This window comes from Corylus avellana, chromosome 1 (genome assembly GCF_965113065.1).
Source record: "Corylus avellana chromosome 1, dhCorAvel1.hap1.2, whole genome shotgun sequence".
Classification (NCBI taxonomy): Eukaryota; Viridiplantae; Streptophyta; class Magnoliopsida; order Fagales; family Betulaceae; genus Corylus; species Corylus avellana.
The window spans coordinates 14,463,241-14,489,026 of NC_142490.1; the positions used below are offsets into that span (position 1 = coordinate 14,463,241).

The window sequence follows — 25,786 nt, forward strand, 5'->3', positions numbered from 1 at the left end:
AATCAAATGATCAATATCGTTAGGCCCCCTAGACTCAAGTGTTCTTTTTTTTTTTTTTCCTTTTTCTTTTTTTTTTTTCTAAAAAAAAATCTACATAACCCTTTAAAAATCAATTTTAGACCTGAAAAATACATTTGAAATTCTAGTTCCGTCCCTGCATCAAAACTAATTGTTGATTGACTCGTGACATAGCCAATAAGTCAATTTTATCTTTAAAATAAAAATAACAAGAGGCCACCTCTTGTAGGACAAGGGTCCTTTCTACTTCCTTTGAAATTGTTAATATCTTATTTATACTTAAAATTTAAAGTCGATGCATTTAACGGTGAGTGTAACGTTACATTATTTATACATTTATAAAAAAACGTGATTACATTAACATCACGTACACTTTATCAACTTTAAATTCTAATATTAAAATAAATAGTATAGAGATTATCAAATTCAAAAAATAAACACACTCACATTCACACATTCCTTGATACGTCATTAAATTTTAAATGGAGCATTACTGTTAAAAAACCCTAGCCCCCTTACACTGCGATCCAAAAGGGAGGAATGATGGTTTCTTCCATCCTTCCTCCCTTCCCTTATTTTTGTATTTTTGTTTTAGATTTTGTTTAAATTCCAGCAGCAGCATTGAACCTCCTCCACCGCTTTGGCTGTCTACTCCACCTCGTCGTTCGTTGTCCTCCCCGATCTTTTGACTTTGTCGGTTTCTGCAAGGGTTTTAAAATCGGTTTTTTCCAAAGCAGGTCTACATTTTCACTACCGGTTTAAGTCCTATACATGTCATTACACATTCTTCCTCAGCGCCAACGAGTCCTGTAGACAAAAGATGTTTTTCCTTCGATCGGCACGCGACGTTTGTGGTTCAAACGCACCGAAGTGTGGATCACGTGAATCTCATACGCTTTTGTGTGGGTCTGCCGCTAATACTTGTGATTTTTTGTTTGTTTATGTTGTTCTTGCTTTCAAGTTGAGGACGTATATTTTTCAGTGTGGGAGCTTATCTCTCACGACTGGTTAAATAAAAACTTTTATTGTAAGGATATGATCAACTCATGTCTTTAGATCTAGTCTGTTAGGAGCGTATCTATGCCATAAATGAAATTTGTACATGGGTGAGATCGAAGGTCATAGATACAATTTGATTGTTAGATTTTTTGATGTATCAAGCTTTTGCATACGTTCTTAAAAGCTTTATATTTTGTAGTGAATGAGCTTTATGCTCTGAATCTTTTATGTAATGAGAAGAGGTTTACCAATTAAAAAATAAATAATTTAAACGGAGCACAATCAAATTGCAGATGTAATGGTAATTTTTCCCATGATCCAATAATTTGTCTGAAAATAAAAAAGATATTTTTGAACATAAATAGGCTTAATAATGTCACAAGAAAAAGTCCATATATAAATGAACAAGAAAAAGTCCAAAAGAGGATCTCCTAACCCTCACCCATTCCCATTACTCACAGTCGCGTACCTTGTTCCCACTCATCACCCACATTCCTTTAAGACACCAAACACATATCTCACGCAGTCTCTCTCTCTCTCTCTCTCTCTCTCTCTCTCTGTGTTTGTGTGTGTCAATTGTCATGGCCTTGTGCTCCACCAGAACTCTGTTCCTCTTCTTCCTCCTTTCGGCGATACCCATCGCCTACCTCATCTCCCTCGAGCTCGCCAACCCCTCGACCCACGTCTACCGCTACCACAGCTCCGGCTGGTTCCGCGAGTGCGCCAAGTGGGACGATCTCAACAGTCGATTCCTCGTCTCCTTCCTCGAGGGTGGTGTGGGCCAGGTCTCTGTCCCTGAACAGGACTCCACCGATACCGTGCTTGAGGAGGTCACGCTCGTCAAGGACGCTGACTTGGCCGGAAATGCGTCCCTCGGCCTCCTCGTCGACCGGCCGAGGAACCGGTGCCTGGTTGCCGTCGCCGATGTCATTGGGAACCGGTACAACGCTCTGGCCGCCTATGATTTGTCCACGTGGAAGCGCTTGTTTCTCAGCCACCTCGTTGGTCCAAGTAAGTTGAAACTCCGAATCTCTACTTTTTTTTTTTTTTTTTTTTTTTTTGTATTTAATGGCATTGATGCTTCGTACGAGGTCGTAGGTACATTGTTATTTTCAAAAAAAAAAAAAAAAAAAAGTTAAAGCGAAAAAAAATATTAGTCATTCATTTGTTAGAGACATATTACTTTTGTGTAGTGGCAACTTTATTGCTTTGTTAATTAAGAATCTGAAGTGTTGAATTCCAAAGGGTTTTCCTCCCACTCCTCCTCCAATCCATTATTATGTGATTTTTATATCATTCTTTTTAATAAGATTAAGTAAAATGCCGGTGAGAAAATGACAAATGTCAAATCAATACACTACAATGAACCTAGCTTGTAAGAAAACTTTCTCCATTATTTAGTTTTTATATTGTAATCATATTGGTAAGAAAATCAAAATGGTAGGTGAGGTAGTTCTTCTGAATGACTCAGAAGTCAAAAGGGAAATAACCAATGAAATCAAAATATGAATGCATTGCAAAGCTATAAATTCAAGGTCAAATATGATGATGGTACCTAAACTATATATATATATATATATATATATATATATATATATATATATATATATATTTCCATTTCTTCCCTGAATCATCCTACCCTACAATCACCATATGAATCCAATTTTTGATGGGTCAGAATTTACTTTTTTAGTAGCATTCTTTATAGTGTTGATGTAGTGTTGGTCTCATGAAAACATAATATAAAAAGACCCCTGAATTTATTACTTTTATAAAATAGTAAAATAAGTAGCAATCTATTGCCGTCCATAACATGCTTGTCCATAGCATTGATATTATACAGGGACCAAAATCGTATTTCAACTTTATTTTATTTCTTTTATTTACACCAAAGACTGATTTCTAAGTTGTTGGCCAGACATGCCTCAGCTTTTGCTATTTGTTACTTGAGAACCACATCTTCTAAGTATAGATGTTGGTTTAATATATTAGATTGGAAGAACATTCTCTAACCAGTTTGGAGGAAAACTTACTTTTTCCTGCAAAGACATTTGTGCAATACTTTAACACATTCATTTGTATGATTTTAATGGTTCTTTGATTCGTATGGGTTTCTGGGTCCTTAAAATATGTTAAATACGGAAATTGATATCTGGTCTTTTTCACTATTGATGGTAAATATATTTAGCTTTCATTTTTGTTTGTCCCTTCTGTGATGGATGTGGGTGCAAATAAATGTTTTGGGCAACAAGAGGGAGTATTTTCACCATTCAATTGTTTAGCCAAATTATTTTTTCTCTAACTTGTATGGTTTGTCTAAAGATTATGAACAGAACAACCATGCTGTCACAATAACGGGTGAAAAAATGAACTTTACAAGTAAAATAATATTAATTGTTAAATTACCATTTATCCTAAAAGCTTAAGCTGTATTAAAAAAATGATTGATTTAATCATTGAATTCATATTTTTACAAGAACATGTCATCTGTATGGCATGATTAAATAATGTGTAGTCCTTTGCATGACATGATTAAATAATGTATGGTCACTATAAGGGTGGGATCTACAGCTCACAATGCTGTGGGCCTGTTGGCAGTTCTTATTAGGTCAAAGCATTTATACATGTACTCCACAATTGTTTTTCTCATAATTTACAATGTTTTTGATGGAGTAGGTGATGAGAAATCTTTTGTGGATGATATAGCAGTCGATGCAGAAGGTAATGCATATGTTACTGATGCAAAGGCTAATATACTCTGGAAAGTTGGGGTTGATGGGAAGTTCCTCTCAGTCATTAGAAGCCCACTTTTCACTCCAAAGGAGTGGTACAAAACCTTTGTTGGACTTAATGGTATTGTTTACCATCCAGATGGTTTTCTGATTGTAATCCATACATTTAGTGGCAGTTTGTTCAAGATAGACATATCCAAGGGAGATGAAGTTAAGGTAATCGATGTCGTCGGGGGGCCGCTGTCGTTTGGAGACGGTTTGGAGTTAATCTCTCCAACTAAGCTTGTAGTTGCAGGGAACCCTTCTGGGAGATTAGTGGAGAGCTCTGATGGGTGGGAGACAGCTTCTGTTGTGGCAAAATTCTCTGGGCCTAGGCATCGTTTGGCCACAGCAGCAACCGTGAAGGATGGGAAGGTGTATCTGAGTCACATGCTCGGTATGGGATACCCTAAGAAGAAGCATGCTATTATTGAGGCTGTTTTTTCTGCTTGAAAAGGGGACGCTTGAAGCTGTGTAATATCAAAAATAGATGTAGGAGTATTGTGTTGTTTTTGGATTTTGATTTTTGAATGTATCAGTAATTAACATTTTTCTGTTTTTCAGTGATTTCCTCTCAATTTTTATGCTTTGTGCACAAGTGATTGATTGTTTGTCTGGAGGGAAATGGCTTAGTGGGATTCTATTGCATTCTCTCCAATGCTAACCTTCAAGGGCTCTGCATTGGCTGAGGCACAACACCGGTTATGTGCCTATCTTTTTGGTTCAACAAGTTTTTTTCTAACCTCTGGGGCCCGAAGAATACTCATGTGCTTGGGTTTCTAACTTGGAGGGCCCAAAGGACTCTCGGGTAATTGGGTACACCACGTGTCAGTAAACATTTTATAAAAATGAGTACAACTTGAATTGTGTCACATAACAATCTATGTTTTAGCAATTGGTGTAATATATATAAGCCATATAAATTGCTATGTGTCCATTCATATTTTAATAACTAACATGACAACTATCACATAGATTTTCTATCGAAACATCAACTTGTAAAAGACTTTAGTAGAAGCCATAAGAGTAAACCAAAAGGTCCAAAAGCATCGAGCAACTAGTTTAAATTAGGAAAAATTACACTTAAAACTTCCGAATTATCACACATTTTAAAAACTCTCAATTTCATCCCTAAACTTTCAATTTGATGCAATGTATCCTCTCAGTCAAATTTAAAACATTAAAAGTGATAAAATGACCTTATACCATTATTTTTTAATTTTTATTTTTATAATAAAATTCTAAATTTAGTCCTAATTTCAAATTAAAAATAAAATAAAAAATCGAAGGGTAATTTTATATTTTTAGTCGTTTTCAGGAGGAATTAACGACCGAATATAACAAGGGTTAATTGAATCAAATTGCAAGTTCATGAAGTTAATTTGAGAGTTTTTGAAATTTGAAGCGTCTTCTCGAAACTGACAAAACACGCGATAATTTATGGGTCTAAAATAAAGTTTATTCTTTAATTTTTTTTATTTTTTATTTTGACGTGAAACAACTAGTTTAATTGGGTTAAAAAAAAAAAAAAACGTAGTTTAATCTGGGTTCTATTTTATTATTTTGATAGATTCCGAGACAAGCGCACACACAAACCCATGTACAACCACACACATGACACATGGCGCACACCAAACCAAACCCACGCAGAACAGACACACGTGAAAGCCGCCACCTCATTTGCGCTGGCATTAATCCTCTGATGATGCGACAACTGTGTAATCCGTGCTTTATCTTGTTCAGTCAATGCAATATTGTTTATTATCTGGCTTGAGTAGTGAGTTTTAGGGAATAGGATCCTCTCCATTTCAAAATCTCTCAATTTTCTCCATTTAGTACATTTTGAAGGGTCGTGCATTTAATGCACTACCATTATTAAAATTTTTGGACAACACTACCCTTCAAAATGCACTAAATAGAGGAAATGGAGGGATTTTGAAATGGAGAGGATCCTTTTCCGAGTTTTAGCGTGTTTGAAGAGTAACTACACCAGTATTAAAATATTATTAAATTAATATATAAATAGTAAATAAAATAATATTTTAATATCGGCAGGCTTATTGTTCAAGCACGCTGATGTGCTAAAAATCACTATTTATTTGACTTACATGCCGTTATTAAAATAAAATAACAGCATGTATATTGTAGTGTAAGCAATGGTTAAGATTGAATTTCAAAGTTGACTTACTTTAAAAAAATTTTAATAGAAGAAAGAAAATAATTTTTTTACAAAAAAATTCAATCTTAACAATATACATATTATTCTTCAAATAATAACATGTAAACCGCGTCCGTTTGGTTTATGTACAATTAATGGTTTATCAAGCAAAATTTGTTTCAAATTAAAAAATAATTCTTAAATTTAGTCTGTTAAAGTAATATCTATCTTTATAATATATGATTTAAAAATTATATATTTAAAATATAAATATTAATTTAATAAATTAGATTGAAAAGGATTTCTTTGTCAACAAAAAAAAAACGGTGCATGACAAGGAGGGCAGAGAAAGATACATCTTAAAATATTATCTTCTACATAATTCCAACACTGAACACGTCACGGGTGACACGTTAAATCACATCCACATTTTCTTATTTATGCACATACCCTCAGCATTATCAATTATAAAAAAGTTTTTTTTTTTTTTAATCTAAATTATAATACTTGCAGGAGAAGCAAAGGCAATTCCATGTTGTTATTTTATCTTGTAAATTGGTAATAAAGGTTGAACAAAGAGAATTATGAGATTATTTTGAGAGAAGAAAAGGGTAATGATAGGATAGGCAACTTTGATAAAGAGATTCACCTGTGGTAATTTTTTTTTTTTTTTTTTTAGAAAATGACAAAGCAAGAGCAGCCCTCTAAAACAGAAATAAAGCTGTTGGATTGATTATCTGAGTGAGATTTGGAAATCAGGAATCTTCTCCTAAACAAAGCAACGTGCTTTAAAAGGAATTTTTAGTTGTTCTGAAAACTTAAAAAAAGTTATTAACAAAATACTTTGATACTAATCTAAAGGCCAATCTAATCCCATAAAATAAGGAATACCCAAATATGAAGCAACAACTTTGTTTGCAAGTGAATTCAATTCAAATTTGGATCCTAATTTTTTTTTTTAAAAAAATACATTATAGATGTTTTGGACGTTTGAAGTCGGGCCATTTTTGCACTCTAAATTTTTTATTTATTTATTTATTTTTTTATATATAAAAAATAAATATAAAAATATAAAAATTATGGGCAATATGAGAATTTTAGGATAATATTGATCGAATTGAAAAAAAATTGAAACTTTGTGGGGGTGAATTGCAAAACTTAAAACTTTAGTATTCAAATTAAAAAACGCTATCAACTTTGAGGAGATAAACTATAATTTTTCATATTTATATCCCCATCAACTAGGAATTAGGCTATATCAGTTATTTCATTATTTCTATATTTATAATTATGTAGAATCTGTGATTTATCCAGAAGATGAGAAAAAAAAAATGAAGACCAAGAAAAATATGGAGGGCAGTTTTGGTAAATAAAGTCAGAGTCATTTTCCCATCACCTGCTTCAACCTGCTGCAAACAATACCCCCTATGAGGCTATGTGCATGAGTCCTCTACGCTACCAAATCTCTACTCTGTGTCTTTGACTCTTTGTTAAAGCCATCTGCTGTGTCTCAACACCCGAGTGAAGAAACTAAGCTCAAGCATTGATGGAGAAGCAGAGAAGTTTCTCCTTGAAACCCACAAGACTACTGGTATTTTCCTTCACAATCACTTCCTCTGTCGTCTTCTTCACCTTCTTTACTATCTGGGTCATCAAAGCCACACCTTCAGTTCGCCAAGAGACCCATTTCCAGTTCAATGAATCATCTCTCAGTTTGGGTCTCAGATCAGTAACCGTTCAGGCATTATCCACTTTCAGTGGAAATTTTTCAGCAACTGGTGAGAAAAAGTCTTTTTTGATAGATGCCCACTATAGGAGACTTGAAAATGGTTCTGGGGTCGCTTCGATTTCAGTTTTTGGTGGGCTACAGAGAAAGGAAGATGCGCCTGGAGTTCCAGTAGATGGAGGAGGCAAAAGTGATTTGTTAAGAATGAAAGAGAGTGTACCTGAGACTTCGTCTGAGAAAATTGAACTCCCAAGTAGTACGAGGAGTGCGGATAAGAGGATTCGTGCAACTTCATCTGAGAAAATTGAAGTTTCAAATAGTGAGAAGGTTGAACAGAGGAGAGTAAAAGATTGCGATTTAACAAATGGGAGGTGGGTTTATGATGAGAGCTATCCTTTATATACAAATGCTTCGTGTCCTTTCATAGATGAAGGTTTTAATTGTAAGCGCAATGGAAGGATGGACAAGAACTACATGAAGTGGCGATGGCAACCACAAGATTGTGAGATTCCAAGGTAATATTTCCTTGCTTATTGTTTTTTAGTCGTTACTGCAAATGCAATTTAGATGTACGTTGGAATTAGGGTCTGGATTTATATTTTGATTAAAAAAAAATACATGCTGTATGGAACGAAAAGAACACAATTCTGAAGTAGTGAGTTCCTGATGTTGGGTTGTATATAGGTTCAATGCAACAAAAATGCTGGAATTGATCAGAGGGAAAAGGCTAGTTTTTGTGGGAGATTCAATCAATAGGAATCAATGGGAATCCATGCTGTGTATGTTAATGGGAGCTATTAGAGATCCAAAAAGGGTTTATGAGACCCATGGGAGGAGACTTACCAAAGAGAAGGGAAATTATAGTTTCAAATTTGTGGTAATTCTGCAGTACTGTTCTTTGCTTTCTTAACTTTTTATTTGTGATAATTTCGAGCATTTGAGTTTGAGGTTGTTATTGCAGGATTATAAGTGTACTGTTGAATACTATGTGACACATTATTTAGTTCATGAGAGCAAGGCTAGAGTGGGCCAGAAGCGAGTCCAGACCTTGCGAATCGATAGCATCGATCGTGGCACATCAAGATGGAGAGGTGCTGATATTTTGGTTTTCAATACTGCACATTGGTGGTCACATTACAAAACAAAAGCAGGGTAAATGCAGCATTTCGAGATTCGACTTTTACTGATTGAAATCATATTAATCTGTTTTAAAACCATAAACTTATATATATGTTTCAGGAGAAGCATAGCTATGCTTCATAGTTTACATGATTTTCATGTATATTCAGCTTTTGAGGATGGTTTAACTATCGTGAACTTCTACCAAATTTCTTGCAAAGGAAGTGTTTTTTATTTGTTGTTTGTTTGCTGGACTAACAGATAGAAGTTGTAATCATTTGCTTGTGAAATGTATAGGATACTCCTTTTCATGTTCTATTATTGTTTGTAACATCTGCTAGTCTTATAACAGGATCAATTACTACCAGGAAGGGAACCAAGTTCATCCCCGGCTCGATGTTTCAATGGCTTTCAGAAGAGCTCTGATGACTTGGGCATCATGGGTTAATAGGCACGTCAATCCCAGAAAAACCCAAGTTTTCTTTCGAAGTTCATCACCTTCCCATTTCAGGTTTGCCCTGATACACTGTCATTGATATTGATGCTAGTTTTTGATAGGACGGGCAATTTTTGATATAACTCGCGAATCCGACACGAAATTAATGTGTTAAGATTGAGAAATCTGACCTATTTAATTAAATAGATTGGATTATGATTGACCTATATGATTTTTTATACCCATACATTGACATGACCCAAACCCGACACTAAGACTGACAATTTGTGACACGAACCATGAATTTGACCAACCCAACACGACATTAGTATGTTAAGGTTGAGGGGTTTGAACCCGTTTAATTAAATAGATTGGGTTAGAGTTAACCTTTATAGTCTTAGACCTATGCTTCGATACGACCTAAACCTGATACACGAATACAATTTGCTGCTCTTTGCGTTTTAAATCTCTTCATTCATGCCAGATGCTGAGTAGTGTGTGATATCTAATGAATAGGGGAGGCCAGTGGAATTCAGGTGGGCATTGTCTGGAAGCTACTCAACCCCTCAACAAAACTTCAAGCATCAGTTACCCTGAGAAGAATATTATTGCAGAGCAAGTGATAAAGCAGATGAAAACTCCTGTTACCTTCTTGAATATTACTGATTTGTCAGGGTATAGGATAGATGGGCATCCATCCATATATGGAGGAAAATCAGGGAAGCGCTCTTCTTCAAGCATTCAAGATTGTAGTCATTGGTGTCTTCCTGGCGTTCCCGATACATGGAATGAGATTTTGTATTTTCTTTTGCAGTCTCACCGGTGAAAAAAAAAAATCCCTTCTTTATTTTTCATGTTCTATTTTTCTTACAATTTTTTTTGCCTGTTTGATCTTTTGCTGGTTGGCTGGCTTGTATAATTTTATTTGTTCATTTTTTTTTTTTTGGGAGATGTACGAATACAACTATTGTTCTCACATAATGAGATTCATGTAATTAGAACAAAGAAAAAACTTTGATCTGTTTTGTTATAATTGATTGAGTCTCTTTCATTTTTGGCACATCAAGCTTCTAAACAGCCAAAGAACTACGGCAACAAATATATTAAAATTTTTCTTTAAATTTGGTTGAATTTTTTTTTTCTCCAACTTAGTCTATTAAAGTGATATATTCTTAAAACACGTAATTTTCACATGCATTTTTAAAAGAATAATGATATTCTTCGCAACAATTTATCATATTCATTTCACACTAGTTGACACGATGTGTTTTAAATGATTTTTTTTTATTTTTTTTCTAAAGTAAATGACAAGAAAAGTTAAAAAACACTTCGTCAGCCGATTTAAAATAAGTGTGAATAATAATATTACTCTTTATAAAAAATGCATATAAGAATCACATATTCTCTTAATTTGATTTAAAATACATATGAGAATGAGAATCAAATGCTATAAGGACAAATGTTAGTTTAATGCTGCATATTGATATATTCCATTTTGTCCACCTATCATTGACAGCAATTTAAATCTTGAAATATCACAGCAATTCAAACCTTAGTAAACGGCATAAATTCATAAACAACTTCATTTAATAAAGAAAACAATTTACATCATCAAATTAACAACGACGCATGCTTGTCGAACTCCTCTACTTATTGCCTATTATACTTTTAAGTGCTAGAAGAATCCTATTATACCTTTTTAAGTGCTAGAATAATTTCTAGCTTATTTCCCAAACAATCATAATGATTTGACATTATTACCATAAAATCTTATTGCTCAATCGTTATCATCTTTTTTCCAATAGGGGTCATGAATAAAAAACTCTCCGGGGATAGCCAGAAAAATGGGCACTAGTATGTACATCCTGGACCAGGCCAATGTCTAATGAGATTGGTGTTTCTTTGCTCTGCCTTGCGAGAGTGATGAGTCATCTCTCTTGGAACCCTCCGGTTTTCGAGCCCATGCGGGTGCTTGATCTGGCCCGTAACGATAATCGTAGAAGAGCTCCTCACTAGCTTCAATATGCTCCTTTGCAAAAATGCCTACTCGATGATCTCCGGCAACCAGCATTACCTATACAAGCCAATGTATTAGTTCAACCGGCAAGAACTAATTCATTCATCAGGGAAGTTAAACAAAGCCGCATTACCTTCGCATAGCAATTAGGGTTTGAAGAGTGGTTTGCAAATTTCAGCTTGTCTCCTTTGCGATAAGCATCAAGGACAAACTGTGAACAAAGAGCGATAAGCTTTGAGATTTGAGGCATCATCATTAAGAGACGGAGCTACAGCGTATATTATTTTGCTATGGAGGCAAGTTTAAGTAAAAGACACCAAGCAAAGCAACCAGGGAAAGCAGTAATTGGAGAATGAGGGAAGCACTTGAATTTTCATTCAAAGCTAAGTTGTTCGTTGTTTAAGGGATATCCTCAGGCACACAACTCTAATTACATGCTGTATCATGATATAAAATATTTCCTTTGTAGATCCCTATCTTATTTATTGATTTTTTTTTTTTAAAAAAAAAGCCTAATGAAATGCACATGTTTATTTAAAAGTCTGCATCAAAACTTTTCTGCTTAAGTGGAGCTCTGTGGAAAACGATATTCAACAGGAACAAAAAGTCCCCAACCTGTTAATTAAGGGAAAAGGGCTGGTAACCTTTAACTTGTTATGACGCACACCTGACACCTCAAATTTTAAAAGAATCGTGGAGATAATAAACAATGAAGGTCACTTACCTGATCATTCAAGTCGAAGAGGAATGATGAGTTTGCAAGATCATAGATTTTCCCCCGCTTATCTGCTTCTCTGTGGGAGATCAATTCACCAGTATACTCTCCAAGATAGTCATTTTTGCTCACAGGGTTCTGCAATCACATCATCATCCAATTCAGGGAGGGAGACTTGGCTAAAAAATTATTTTTTCGATAATAGGAAACAAAAAAAAAAAATTCATCTTCTAACCTTCAAAAAGGCCCCCCATCCAGCAACATCAGACTTTGCCAAGAGAATCTGGAGATAGTAAAGGAGGGAAAAAAAACAAAGGTTATGGTAAATTCACAATTGTTTTAATCATTTTGATGGGCACACTATCAATTTGATTCTAAACGCTAGGAACCACTCACTCTCTGTTGTTGCCTTAGAAAGAGCCTCATGTTTCCACATTGGCCATCTCCTCGACTGGGTGGCTCACCTAATGAACCATCTCCACAACTGCATTATGTATGCGATATTAAAGGCACCGCTAGAGATACAAGGAACAACATAAAATGATACTAAAATTTACACAAAACCAGAGACAGTAATTACAAAATCTATGTCTGATGTACTTCAACATACAATTGTCAAAAGTAAAAAGCCACCTATAAGAAACTCATCAAAATCAGCGACTGTTAAAGAGGCAGCAGAAATTGTAAACCAAAAGAAAAGATACCCAAAAATAAAGTAAAAATAAAAATCTAGGAATTGCACAAATGAAAAAGATCTAAAATAGTTAAGGTATGTGGTCAAAGGTGAACCAAAAAATAAAATTTCGTCCCTTAACTTATCCATGTTTTGACAATTCTTTATGTGTCAAAAGAAAAGATCAAAACAACTTTAACAGACATATAACAAGTTCACAATGTTTAATAGTGTGAGTTTTTATTTGTGTTGGCAAATTCATGTGTCAAAACATGGGGTATCTGGGGTGCAATTTGTAGGTTTTGAGTTAGGTTGAGTCTGGCTTAAACGTTGGGTTAAGAGAAAACATGGTATGAAAAACTTGAGACTTCGCTCAACTCTTGCTGGATTCACACTCAAGCGAACTAGTGTACTAGTGTAATCCCAAGAATTCGCTCGGCCCCTCCTCATTAGGGGGCTGCTCAAGCAAACCGGTGCATTAGTGTGACGTTGAAACCCAAGAGTTTGCTTGACCCTTTGCACAAGTCCCACTTGAGTGAATTGATGTGACACTCATACCCGAGAGTTTGTTTGATGTTCGCTTGACCTCCGCACAAACGAGTTTGCGGCAGATTGTTTCCTTCAGAGCACAACTTTCCATTTTTATCCTAGGTTTTACCCTACCTATTTAAACCTTGATTTGCACGATTTTCTGGGTGAGAGAGGAGGCAACCGTTCTTTGACCATGAAGAGAATCCTAAACTTCCTAAGCGTAATATGAAACACAAACCTCTGCTTATTACTTTCAAGCCAAAGAAAACTTTCAGCCATCTACTAGTTTAGTAGATTACCATCAGAGTTCCGGACTGCAGCAAGTTAGTGGAGGAAATTCTATAGAAGAAGACCAGAGTTCTAAAGCTGCTGTGGCAGAAGACAAACGGTCGTTTGTTGGGGTTACAAGTTTGTGTCTAAGTTACAAAGCTTTTGTAAATATATACTGATTGTACCAATGGATTCTTTTATAGTGAAAATTTCATGGGGTTGGCTGCTCCAGAAGTGTTTTTTCTTTTGAAGAGTTCTTCAAAAGTTTTCACTTTGTCACCAAAATACTATGTTGTTTATGTTTTATGCTTACTTGGATTGTGGTGATTATAAGGGTGGTATTTGGATTTTTAAATTGTCATTGTCGCTTGCAAACACCTATTCACCCTCCTCTAGGTTTGTTTGGGGCCAATTTAAGATTTTCAAATAGAAAGCTGCCTTTATAAATAAGGGAAAACCAATAAATATGATTAAGTTTATCCAACATGGGCGAAGTATTTGCATCAAATATATGGAACTCATTACCTAACCCAGCAATTTCGGCAAACATCTGGGTCACACTCACGTCCTGCAGCAAAGCACGGGCATTGCCGACTTCTGCATTGACTTTTTGCACAATGGCATCCCCTGAACCGATTTTTGCAGCTCTTTGAGCACCTGAAACATGTATAAAAATTCTATTTCAATTCATTTTTCAGGTTCATAATATGCAACTAGCAAAACTGTCAGCAAGCAGAGAAAGAAACTAAGTAAATGATTCACCTATCAGGTTTAATTTGTAATCAAATTCAACTAATTAAATTTTTAATAAGCAGAAAATGAACCCTGCTGAATGATTTAATTTTTTTAAAGAAAAAAATCCAACTCCAAAAATCTACTTGATATGCACTGCAGGATATCTTTGACCACTCCAAGGCTCATCAGTAATTTGTTCGGTCCGAGAGCTGAGTTAACGTGGTTTCACATTTTATTTGGAACAACCATCTTGTTAATTCACATGAAAATCTACACATGCATGCGGGCATCGTGTACCTGTGGGTGGTTCCAAATAACTTGTAAGACATGTGTAGCCTGGTGTGCTGCACATGTTTTACAATTATATGGAAGGACCTCTAGACTCTAGTGACTTCTGTCTTCACCAGCAGGCTTTGTTTTTTAGTTTTATTTCCAGTTAGTTCACCAGCAGGCTGCCTGGCGGCTGGAACCTTCTAATTCTATACAACATATCTTAAATTTTAGCTGGAATGTCTATTGACCTTGATAAAAAAGAAACATTTTCACTACTTCAACAGCGATATATATTTAAAAATAACATACCCACAATATTTTTCACAGCAAGTTCCATTATGTAGACAAGGGCATTGCTTTCCACACATGGACTGGCATCCACATGGGGTATATTGCTTACAAGACTGGTTTTTCCCATCGGCAATTCTTTTCCAAATTGATGGGTGGCCAGCAGATTTCCAAGAATACTTAAACTTCCGTGTCTTCCCCCTTCTACGAAGCAGCCGTGATCTTGCTGGCATCTCTTGGTCCTAACACAAGAATACAAATAAAAAATTGTTGCAGATCTAGCTAAAGGCTACAATGCCCACAGCCTACAAAAAAGTAAACGGTAACTGACGCTAATAGGTTAACAAGCAATTGCTGAATAAAAATCAAAAGTCAAAAGATAACTTGCGGCAATCATGTCAGTTCGATCACCTGTTATCTGTTCTATTTTTGGGGGCAACATATTGCTCCAAATAATTCTTCCACCCATAAGGTGCAAGGGCTAGATTACAGTGAGTAAATCCCATACCGCTGAAGCTAAATAATAGTTACTACAATAATCTTCAGTCAGTTGAAGCACATGGAGCTCCTTGGTCAAATTAGTCAGTGCTACATTTGGTAATACGATTAATTCACCAAATTGTTAATTCCAAATGGTTGAATCTTGATAGGTGTAGGCTTACAGTTGTGCACAGTCAATCCCTTTGAGCTTAAGAAATTTAAGAAAGTTGAAGATACATGAGTAACTCACAAACGATGGCTATCTGTAGGGTAACCATTATACCTTATTTATCATCAGTCAATAAGAATACATTTACAAAACAAGCTCGATATGAAGGGGGAAGAACAACCCCTGCGCTCAGCTAGTAAGGCAGTGATTCCACAACCTGGTTTGAATCTCACTGGAGCTACAACACCTTCTTCACCAAGTAGCTATAAAAAATCAAAAGGAAAATGACAAGCAAGGAAAAAAAAATTGGAATGCTTACAGTAAATTCTGTATCAGCTTTCCCATTGTCTTCCGTAAACGAACTTGGTGCAACCATGGATCTGTGCAGCATGGAAGCCCCCCCCTCATGCATGTAACTGGATACCTCTATGCAAGTCCTTAAACCAGAAAGTAAGTTCCTGGCTATGAGGCAACTGCAAAGCATGAATCCTACATTAAGTGCAAATGAAGAATATCCACATTGCAAGAAAATTTACATTCAATGTATTAAGTCAGACATCTACAAGAAAAAAAAAACAGCACATACCCAAGCACATTACATTATATTTGTCTTTGATCTATTAAATGTCCTCCTCCTTTCATAACCGGTCAACCTCTATGGCCAGCCATGGATATGGATTTTTTTTTGTTTTTTATTTTTTTTTTATCTTGAGGGGTATAATTGTAAAAAAAAAAATTTATTAGATGAACCAGACTGGAATATCTGGCTATGTTAAAACTTTTTTTTTTTTTTTTTTTCAAATTCAAGCCACTTATTCGTTTCTCATTTGTCTGGCCATTATCTTTCTCTCTCTCTCAAAAGTTTTTGGTCCATCCACAGAAATGACAATCAACTAAGGGAAGCATGCTTCATAAGCGACCGACATACTTCCTAAATAAGAAATGCATCATAGAACCAACTGGTCAACCAAGTATTATGTTTTGTGTAGTTGTTGTATAGGTAGGCGATAAAGTGCCACTTATCACACACCAAAATAGTCCTATCAAGTTAACGTAAAACATTGACGTTCATTAACTTGTCATTACTTCTAGAAAATTAAAAAGGAGACTTAATTCAGTAATGGACAGACATAAATAAACAAGCCATTCTAAGAAACTGGACATACCAATGAGAGTCTGAGTTCATATAGATTAAAAAAAAAAAATTGGAAATTTCAAACATAAATAAGCACCCTTCAAAACTGAATTGGATGCTATCCCCGAGTTCTTCTCCATGACACTGCGTGTTTTTTTCCTAGTGACTCAAATGGTAGTCATTGATACCAAAGAAAGAGACTATTAAGATCCTTAATTCTATATTATTATTAGTCATATGCAAATTATAAAAAGAAAGCAAAGCAAAAGGCCCAATACCTGTTTCTTCCAAACATCTCTATACCCTTTAAATACAGTTCTTTCTCAATAGGTTTCCACTCAGAGCCACATAACTCCTCAGCTCTTCTTACTATGGGATTAGATGAGTGCTTCAATTCAGGCACTTCTCTGGTGTCTTTTGGTTCATCTCTGATATTTTCCTCAGACCTGTCACAGGAAGCACTAACAGAACTGACAAGTTCTCTTGAAGTATGTTCAGAAGGTTCTTTCGGAGAGTATTTGGGGGTTGTTTGGCTTTCACTATTGTCACTTGAAGTGCGATCCAGAGCTGGTGTAACTTCACTACTTATAATTTCTTCATCCAAAGCAGATTGTTTCTTCTGTTTCTTACTGGAACCTTGGAAATCATCAGAAAGCAATGTCGAGTTATGTAGCACTATATCTGTGTGCTTCATGACCTTGCGCTTCCCCATACTTTGGTTGTCTATTGCTGTGACAGATGTATCTGAAATCAAGGCAGCAACTTCTGAACTACAAACAGCTTCTGAAGCAGCATGTATAACTTTTCCAGAAATGCAACTTTCATCCTGTATAATGTTCCTACTATCATGAGCACCTGGCTCTCCAGCATTACAGGACACAGGAGTCCCAACCCTGTCATCTGAAGTTGTACCTTTGAACCTCTGCAAAGCATTAATAGTTTAAACTTCTAGCAAGTCTTTGACAACTCTTAACAGCAAGAATGTGACATGGAAGTCAAACTTCACAAGCAAGAGTAGCAGAAGCCCGCATAAAAGTATGAATGACATATGATTGTGAAAATAAAAAGGCATTTAAATTAAAGAAAATGACATGAAGGGGTTTGTGTGGTCAGCCATATGTTGAGTTGAGTAGGGCAGTCATTGATTATAGTTTCAGAAATAGGCAGATGGTTCCAATGTGGAATTTTTGTGTGGGTAAGTAGTTTGATTGCAAACTTGCCTCTATATGAGCAAAAAGAATTTGGGAGGGAGGGAGGCTTTTTGGAAAGTGACAATTTTGTGTAAATAACAAAAGCACTTAGATTAAAATGGATACTTTTTTTAACAAGTAATTGGCCCCAAGGGGAGGGAGGATGGGAGATTCGAACTAGTAACCTCCACTTTCTGAGGCACGGTTCCCAACCGATTGAGTTACCCCTTGGGTTTAAATTAAAATAGATAATATGCAGAAAAATTATGTGTCTCATTGATACACAAACATACATGAACACACTTGCAACTAATCAGTACGAGAGACCAAAGTTCTATGGAAACTTGATAACCATGGCCTCCCAGATTTAAAACAAATTGCCAATGCATGTTGTTTTTATTAGGGAGACTCTGTAAAATGAACATTATCCAACATCCACATCAACACACACACAAAAACAGAGGGAGAGAGGGCTAAAGTCTCTCATGCTTGGAATAGCAAGGGACCAGAAATAATGCAAGGAAAAAACAAAGAAGCAAATCATGTCCTCTAACATCTCAAGGGCGGAAAAAAGATCCATACCTGAAGGTAACACTGAGCACTGCAAGGTGTCATGTCTTCTTCATGTTCAGACCAGAATGACTGCTTTTCAGTCTGTCAAGAAAAGCCATCAAGTAAATAATGAAGCAAACTTGACATTTAGGTGAGAACTATAAACAATACTGCTGCTTACAGGATAGACTAAAGCTTGAGAACAGCCATGCAGACGGCAGTCAAACAGCTGTTGGATAGATGCACGGAGATAAGCATATATGTAGAAGCAATTCAAGGATTATATCACAAACACTCGTGATTCTCTTCAGAAAATAATAAAGACAAGAAATGGTCTAAGACCGCATACCATACAGCGGCGACAGAAAAGGTTATCAAAAGAATCTAAAGCAGCACCGAGGCTCTTGTCCAAAGATATGCCCTTATCAGATCCAATCTCCCCAGAGTCTTCAGAGTTGAGGTCATGTTTCTCATGATACTTCTCCTTGAGTGTCTCATACCGCTCCTGCAATTTAAAAAACAAATACAGCACTCAGCAATAAAAAAGATGACCACAACAAATTCACATAGTGTTAATATGTTTCAAATAAAGAAGCAAGAAACTTAAACTATCATCCAAAACATAATAACCAAGGTCATATGTTAATCCAAATTACCTGGATTTCCATAGTGGTACCTTCAATAAACTGGCTCACAAAATTCACTACTTCCTCAGTGAGCCCATGCTCCTGAAAAGCCATCCTGCCAGATTCAAAACGGAACATACTTCAAAGAAAAAATATTTTTTGTACAGAAAACATGAAAACCTTGAACTGGATCCTCAATTTTGTTGCGAATTCAAACAAATGTGGCAGAAGATAAAGTTGAAATTTGATGAATACACAAGCATAGAGAGTAAATAGGACCAAGTGTTAAGCATATTTGATGAACACTATATGCCTTTTTTGTCCCAATTATCAATTTGATATATGCTTATGCTCAAATCATTTTCTACGCAGAAGGATTGTCATTATCAACAATGTAAATTTCAAGAACAGGACGAGAATAAACTGCTCTGTACAACAATGTAAAGTCAAGATCTTCCTCTGACAAGAGTTGGACCACCAAAGTCTGTATTGATTTCCATTTAGACACATCATTTCTCCTTTGCAAGAATAGCATCTCATTTAAACTTACCATAGAATGCGATCTTCAATCTCAGAAAATTCATGCTTCTCTTCCTCAGGTTCTGTAACGTCATCTTCACTGTCACTACAGACCAGTGCTTCGCCACCATGTTGGTCGTAGTAGATACGTCTCTTACCAACTACTGACTGGTCGTCAGCCATTCTCTGATTTCTGTGCTGTGTGCAACAAGTTTAAGAAAGGAGGAACAGAAATAAAATCTTCCCATAAAACAAAACAAGAGAAGAAAACATATTTATTCTGTGCTCAATATGATTCCGGATTTCTCCTTTACAAAGAGGTAATACAAAGTCTCAAAGAAGAGCACTAAACATATACATATCAGTGAAAGCTCCCATCAAGTAAACCCATATATAGAGGATTTTTTAACTCCATACCTGTCCAAAAATATCCAAGTTGTATAAGGTGGTAACCTCTCAACATGTGGAAGCTTGGTATTTGTTGACAATACCACTTCATTACCATTAAAATAGTCCTTATCTCCCAAACCTTGTGCAAATCCATTAAACTTAACGAGAGGACGTTCAATTTTTGAAGAAAGAATTTTAACAACCCCATTCTCTGCAGATGAAGCCTCTTTTTTTGCTGTCGCCGATATGAGCTGAGAAACATGACTTTCTAGCTTCCTTCCATTCGTCTCAATTTTTTCCTATGCAAGATATAAAAAGGATTTAGACAAAAAGGAGTTAGGCAGGCTTCTTCTCACTCCCTGTGGATTAAGTGATATGTAAAACCAAATCCAATGGCATACTTGTAGTCATTATAGTCAAAATGAGAGACCTATTCCACACAAAAATTTGCAATCAAAGGCCCAATTCCAACTGAGCTATTTGGTTGCTTAGTATAACAATGGATAAACACCAAAGCAATATGCTACAGACAGGGCCTAAGAGTTCCCCAAACCATATAGAGAACTTACATTGCCATAGAACCAAAGAAAGGCATGATTCTCCCATCTCAAATAAATCATATAAATAAAAATCGGTAAAGTTAAACTTTTGGTTAATTAGCAAACTACTTGATAAAGATTCGAATTTGATACTAACTTTTCTATATCAAAGAACAACTTTGGATTTTTTATTTATTTATAAATAAATTGGGTTTACTCTAACCAGTGCAAATGCTAGTAGGAAATGGACTAAACAATCTCCAACACCACTACCACCACCAAAAAATATAATCAAGCAAGTAAGAACACGAGCACTATAAGACTGAGAGTTGCATTGGTCTCAAAGAGCATGAAAAATGAGACTTACTTTGATCGAAATAACTCTCTCCGCTTGAATTTGCTTCTTAAGCTGATTTATCTTATTCGACAAGTCTCCAAGAGCATCACTTGACTGTTCTCCACTTGATTTCTGTCAATACATACATAAAAGTAATTTTTCTTTTTATCAAACCACAATAAAATTTACTTTGGCCTGGCAAGTGTCTGTTTGGTTGAAGAGAAATTATGGCAAAACAATTAAAAAGAAACTGTTACAATAAGTTCATTCTGAGATGGATGCTTGTTGTTAAATTCTAAATAGTTTGATTAATTTTCCCCTATAGCCCCGTTTGGCTGCAGAGAAAAATAATTTATCGGCAAACAAACGGAGCTTTTGTACGACTAGAATAACGATAAAAGCGCTACTCCTAAACAAAATTTCGAAATTTTATTTCATGAAATTCATCTGCTTGATCTAAAATATGCGATCAAAAATCCAAATAATAAGGTAATTAATTGTGATACTGATAAGAGAAGCTTCGGTAAGTAAATGAATCAAAACCGCTACAGGAATTGGCGGATTCGACGATCGGAGGATAGAGACAGACTTAAGAGAGAGAGAGAGAGACTGACTCTGAGCTTCGTGGCAGCGTCGCTTGCTTTGGACACCATGGCTGCTCTGCTCTGCCTCTGCCTCTGCGACTCGAACGAGCGAGAGACAATTAACGTTGGGTTCGACACGTGTGAACTCCGGTGACGTGGCCTATACGATTGCAATGATAAGACCTGTGCTATTAGAAACTGCAATTTATATAAATTTTTAAATCTCAGTTAAGAGATATTGTTTTTAAAAATACATACATATAAACTAAATTGCAATTTTAAATATCAAATTATGATTTTATTAAATACTTAACTGCATTTTTTAAATTTTATTTTTAAATTGTACATTTTGAAATTACAAAATCAAACAGTCCCTCCTTATAGAATTAGTGTTGGTATAGAATTAGTGTTGCCTACGATTCTTTAAGACATTTAGTATTAGATTTGTAAAATCTCAATTGTTTTCAATTTAAATCATCTAAAATTTGTCATGTTAATTTTTATTTTTATTTTTATCGTTTTCTTTAATTTATATTTATTTTGTATATTATAAAAATAATAAATATTGCTATGATAATCTTTTATTAAGATTTAAATAATTTTACGTAATACAATATTATAAAATTACATAATCTTATACACACGGTCAAGCATGAAAGAATTTTTTAATTCTCATTAGTAGCAAAAGAAGGGGTGTTTAAGCGGTTATAATTGGCGGTTATTGGCTATAACCGTTAACCGCAACCGCCTTGAGTGGTTATCGTTTTTTAATAACCGCAACCGCCTGGGCGGTTAGCAGTTATTCAATCCAATAATCCGCGGTTTTATAACCGCTTTTTTTATATGGGCTTTTAAGTGTTTTGGACCCTAATTTGCCTATTTTTTGAACTTATTTTAAATGTTTTGGGCGAAATTTTTTCTCCAAAACAACGCCGTTTTGGTGTTTAACACCAAAACTAGGTCGTTTTGAATGTTATATTATAATTATGATTAATATAAAATATAAAATATATATTTATATTATTATATATAAGGATAAGCGGTTGGCGGTTATTAACTGTTTCTCCCTGCCCCTAAAATAGTTAACTGCAACTTTCTAGACAGTTAGCGATTTATAATAACCGCTTACCAAAGCAGTTAGCGGTTGGTGGGGTGATTTGAACACTCCTAAAAAGAACAATGCTAACTATGTCTTTTAGCAAGAAAAGACGTTAATTAGCGTCATTGTTGTGAAAGGACGCTAAAACAAATGGCATTAAAGTTTGGTTTTTTAGTAGTGCACTACCAAAAAAAGGTGCCTTAATGACGACTTTGTTAGTGTTGTTTGGGAAAAGAAAATGACACTAATAGACGCTGTTGCAGTTAAAACGATGCACTTTATAGGTGGTGTTGTTTGCAGAGTGCAATGATGCCACATGGTGACGTCGTTCACTGTTCAAACAACGTTACCTTGCAGGACTACGTTAAATAATGAGCGACTATTTGAGTTCGAGGGGAGACATTGAATTTGTTGGCGAGTTTAGACCACAAAGCTAATTTGAGACATTAGAACTACAACTTGAATTTATAAGAAAATTATAGTAAAAATTGTAATACTAGTAACATTTTCTTTTTTAAGTAAACTAAATGAGAAAATAAAATATGTCGTTTTAATTTTTAACTGATGCCGATACAATGACATTGTCAATTTGTCCCAAGTAAAATAAAAGTGTGATATATATATAGCGACTTATTTGTTCAAGAATTCTAAGGGAACTCCCAAACTGAAACGGATTGAATTGGGGTTCCCTTCCACCCAACAATCAGACATTTCCCGTTCTTATCAAGCATGCAAGAGCTCTTACAAGCAAACCGTTTGACAAACAAATTCGCATGCAATAAGGATGTCTCACTTAAACCAATTTCCACCATTCCAAACCTTGCAAATCCATGGCCACGTTTCTGACAATCCTTTCTGCGCCCTCTTTTGCGACAATGTTTCGAATTTGACCACCCAAAACTCCTTCGATTCTCATCCTCTCCTCCTCGTACTGTTTCATGCAACTCTGGAGGCTGTCATAGAGTGCGCTGAAATAGAACAGTGCTTCAATGAAGCGATTCACAAATGAGGGTGAATTGTGGTTTGCTTCGACTTCAACGACAACCATCATTGATGGGTTGAGGTTTCTGATCACTCTCATCAAGTTTTCCAAGCAACCAGGCCTTGACACCATTGTCCTCAGTATCAGGGGAGCGAAGATGATCACGGCTTCATCATCTTCTATTCCAAATGATTCTTCTTTGACATGTTTCATGTCTAATAATAATATTGTCTTGAATGAAAAGGGCAAGTTCAAAGATTCGGCAACACTCGCTAGCTTCTTACCTGTCAGAATATCATGCAACTCTGGAGGCTGTCATAGAGTGCGCTGAAATATTAGAACAGTGCTTCAGTGAAGCGATTCATAAATGAGGGTGAATTGTGGTTTGCTTCGACTTCAATGACAACCATCATTGATGGGTTGAGGTTTATGATCACTCTCATCAAGTTTTCCAAGCAACCAGGCCTTGACACCATTGTCCTCAGTATTAGGGGAGCGAAGATGATCACGGCTTCATCATCTTCTGTTCCAAATGATTCTTCTTTGACATGTTTCATGTCTGATAATAATATTGTCTTGAATGAAAAGGGCAAGTTCAAAGATTCGGCAATACTCGCTAGCTTCTTACCTGTCAGAATATCATGCAACTCTGGAGGCTGTCATAGAGTGCACTGAAATATTAGAACAGTGCTTCAATGAAGCGATTCACAAATGAGGGTGAATTGTGGTTTGCTTCGACTTCAACGACAACCATCATTGATGGGTTGAGGTTTCTGATCACTCTCATCAAGTTTTCCAAGCAACCAGGCCTTGACACCATTGTCCTCAGTATCAGGGGAGCGAAGATGATCACGGCTTCATCATCTTCTGTTCCAAATGATTCTTCTTTGACATGTTTCATGTCTGATAATAATATTGTCTTGAATGGAAAGGGCAAGTTCAAAGATTCAACAACACTCGCTAGCTTCTTACCTATCAGAATATATAAGATTAAGCTTTTTGAACAAATAATGATTTAAAAACGTATCTTGTCTTTTTGAAATAAGCCAAGATTTGACATTATGTGTCAAAACATAAATTAAAGGAAAAACTTCACTTAAGACAACTAATTATTTGTTTTGAAAAAACTCTTCAAATTTTAAAAACTCTCAATTTCAGTCATTGAACTTTCAATTTGATGCAATGTATCCCCTCCGTCAATTTCTGAACATTAAAAGTGATAAAATAACTTTTATACCCCAAACATTTTTAAAAAATTTAAAATTTAACCTTAATTTCAAATTAAAAATTAAAAACATTGAAGGGTGATTTAGTCTTTTTAGTTGTTTCCGTTAGGGTTTAATGGCAAAAATTGATGAATGAGGTCAATTGTATTAAATTGAAAGTTCATAGAGTGAAATTTAGAGTTCAGAATTTAGAGGACCTAAGTGAAGTTATTCCTAAATTAATTGATTAAGTCTTTGGATGTACAAGTAATGATTTACCAACATATCAAAGTAGAGATCCTAATTTCAAAATCTGTTTCCGTCATTCACTACCTATTTCAATTAAAATATTTTAGGGTGATTTAACATTACCAGTCTCCTCTATGCTTGGTGATGATCCAACAGCAGTTATCTTGAGAAGCTCAATGGGGCAATCCTGTGATCTCTCTGCAAGAGCCTGCATCAAGATTGTCCAGTGGACTCCACACCTGATTCCCATATCTATCAAATGGATCTTAGGCTCGAATGCTGTCTTCTCGATTATGGCTTGGATGCCTGTGAAGTGCATTATTTGAGTGAAAGGGAGTTGCTGGTAAACTGTAAGGAAAGTAGGAATCATTTGATCATTTTGCTTGAATCCCTTTATTGATTTAACGTTCCCTGCAGATTGTTTTTCAATCCTTTCTTGAAGTGCTTGAGCAAAATGAAAAACAACTCTCTGGACAGGATTTGCTCTGGCAGACGACATCCACTCACAACGTAAGACCAATCTGCCTGCAGAATCATATTGTCGGCAGCCTACATTCTCTGCCGCAGATAGAAGAAGATGTGCAAGTTCCACGTCACTTTTTTCATCCCTGGACAGACGTCCCGAGAGAGCAAAACCAAAAGGGTGCGTAGGCATGTAATTATCATCATAATACATCTGGGTAGAGAATTGTATGTACCTTGCTACAGCCACCCACATGACTTCTGTTGATAAGCTGTCGTTTGATATTTCCCGCCCCTTCCCATCTCCATACTTTCTTTGGAGCTTTAAAGAAGCCGACGACAATATTGGATGTTTCATCTGAAACTGTGGTTGTTTGGTGGGAAAAAAACAGTACTGTTGATGAAGTGAAATTCAGCCAAATATATGTCACATTATTTCACTCACATTAGGGATGGCTCTTTGAATACTGCTACTGCTATGCCTATATATATATATATATATATATATATATATATATATATATATATATATATATATA

General features: G+C 35.6%; 3 protein-coding genes and 1 pseudogene across 5 annotated transcripts; 2 read left to right on the forward strand and 2 right to left on the reverse strand.

Annotated features, from left to right (window-relative positions):
* The first annotated feature begins 1,509 nt into the window (after positions 1 to 1,509).
* On the forward strand, positions 1,510 to 4,372 carry LOC132170962 (uncharacterized). Its single transcript, XM_059582129.2, has 2 exons — positions 1,510 to 2,028; positions 3,694 to 4,372. The coding sequence occupies exons 1-2, from the start codon at positions 1,599 to 1,601 to the stop codon at positions 4,239 to 4,241; spliced, it is 978 nt and encodes a 325-aa protein (XP_059438112.2). The 5' UTR covers positions 1,510 to 1,598; the 3' UTR covers positions 4,242 to 4,372.
* Positions 4,373 to 7,332: 2,960 nt separating this feature from the next.
* Positions 7,333 to 10,295, forward strand: TBL6 (TRICHOME BIREFRINGENCE-LIKE 6). 2 transcript variants are annotated; one of them, XM_059581933.2, is made up of 5 exons: positions 7,333 to 8,187; positions 8,357 to 8,549; positions 8,634 to 8,824; positions 9,144 to 9,302; positions 9,712 to 9,779. In XM_059581933.2, exons 1-5 carry the CDS (start codon positions 7,493 to 7,495, stop codon positions 9,716 to 9,718), a joined length of 1,245 nt encoding a protein of 414 aa, XP_059437916.2. In that variant the 5' UTR covers positions 7,333 to 7,492; the 3' UTR covers positions 9,719 to 9,779. The 2 variants fall into 2 exon arrangements, with proteins under 2 accessions (XP_059437916.2, XP_059437915.2); XM_059581932.2 differs by having other exon boundaries at positions 7,334 to 8,187; positions 9,744 to 10,295.
* A 488-nt stretch (positions 10,296 to 10,783) lies between these two features.
* Positions 10,784 to 21,393, reverse strand: SWN (SET domain-containing protein). 2 transcript variants are annotated; one of them, XM_059581307.2, is made up of 17 exons: positions 21,281 to 21,393; positions 20,697 to 20,798; positions 19,818 to 20,089; positions 19,432 to 19,593; positions 18,912 to 18,996; positions 18,605 to 18,760; positions 18,437 to 18,484; positions 18,286 to 18,357; positions 16,792 to 17,435; positions 15,698 to 15,851; positions 14,751 to 14,971; positions 13,959 to 14,090; positions 12,356 to 12,443; positions 12,195 to 12,242; positions 11,969 to 12,097; positions 11,378 to 11,455; positions 10,784 to 11,301 (listed from the first exon to the last, which is right to left on the reverse strand). In XM_059581307.2, the coding sequence occupies exons 1-17, from the start codon at positions 21,317 to 21,319 to the stop codon at positions 11,110 to 11,112; spliced, it is 2,622 nt and encodes an 873-aa protein (XP_059437290.2). In that variant the 5' UTR covers positions 21,320 to 21,393; the 3' UTR covers positions 10,784 to 11,109. The 2 variants fall into 2 exon arrangements, with proteins under 2 accessions (XP_059437290.2, XP_059437291.1); XM_059581308.2 differs by lacking the exons at positions 20,697 to 20,798; positions 21,281 to 21,393 and having other exon boundaries at positions 19,432 to 19,598; positions 19,818 to 19,908.
* A 1,603-nt stretch (positions 21,394 to 22,996) lies between these two features.
* LOC132169161 (DELLA protein RGL2-like) lies at positions 22,997 to 25,605 on the reverse strand (annotated as a pseudogene).
* Positions 25,606 to 25,786: the final 181 nt, after the last annotated feature.

Excerpts from the sequence above, each read along its gene's own strand:
- LOC132170962 (XM_059582129.2), top strand. The coding sequence starts at position 1,599 with ATGGCCTTGTGCTCCACCAGAACTCTGTTCCTCTTCTTCCTCCTTTCG. Across the intron at positions 2,029-3,693 it reads CAGCCACCTCGTTGGTCCAA|GTGATGAGAAATCTTTTGTG; the intron begins GTAAGTTGAAAC and ends TTGATGGAGTAG.
- TBL6 (XM_059581932.2), top strand. The coding sequence starts at position 7,493 with ATGGAGAAGCAGAGAAGTTTCTCCTTGAAACCCACAAGACTACTGGTA. Across the intron at positions 8,550-8,633 it reads ATTATAGTTTCAAATTTGTG|GATTATAAGTGTACTGTTGA; the intron begins GTAATTCTGCAG and ends TTGTTATTGCAG. Across the intron at positions 9,303-9,743 it reads TCATCACCTTCCCATTTCAG|GGGAGGCCAGTGGAATTCAG; the intron begins GTTTGCCCTGAT and ends TCTAATGAATAG.
- SWN (XM_059581307.2), bottom strand. The coding sequence starts at position 21,319 with ATGGTGTCCAAAGCAAGCGACGCTGCCACGAAGCTCAGA. Across the intron at positions 17,436-18,285 it reads GTGCTCAGTGTTACCTTCAG|AGGTTCAAAGGTACAACTTC; the intron begins GTATGGATCTTT and ends AATGCTTTGCAG. Across the intron at positions 14,091-14,750 it reads TGCTGTGAAAAATATTGTGG|GTGCTCAAAGAGCTGCAAAA; the intron begins GTATGTTATTTT and ends TACATGTTTCAG.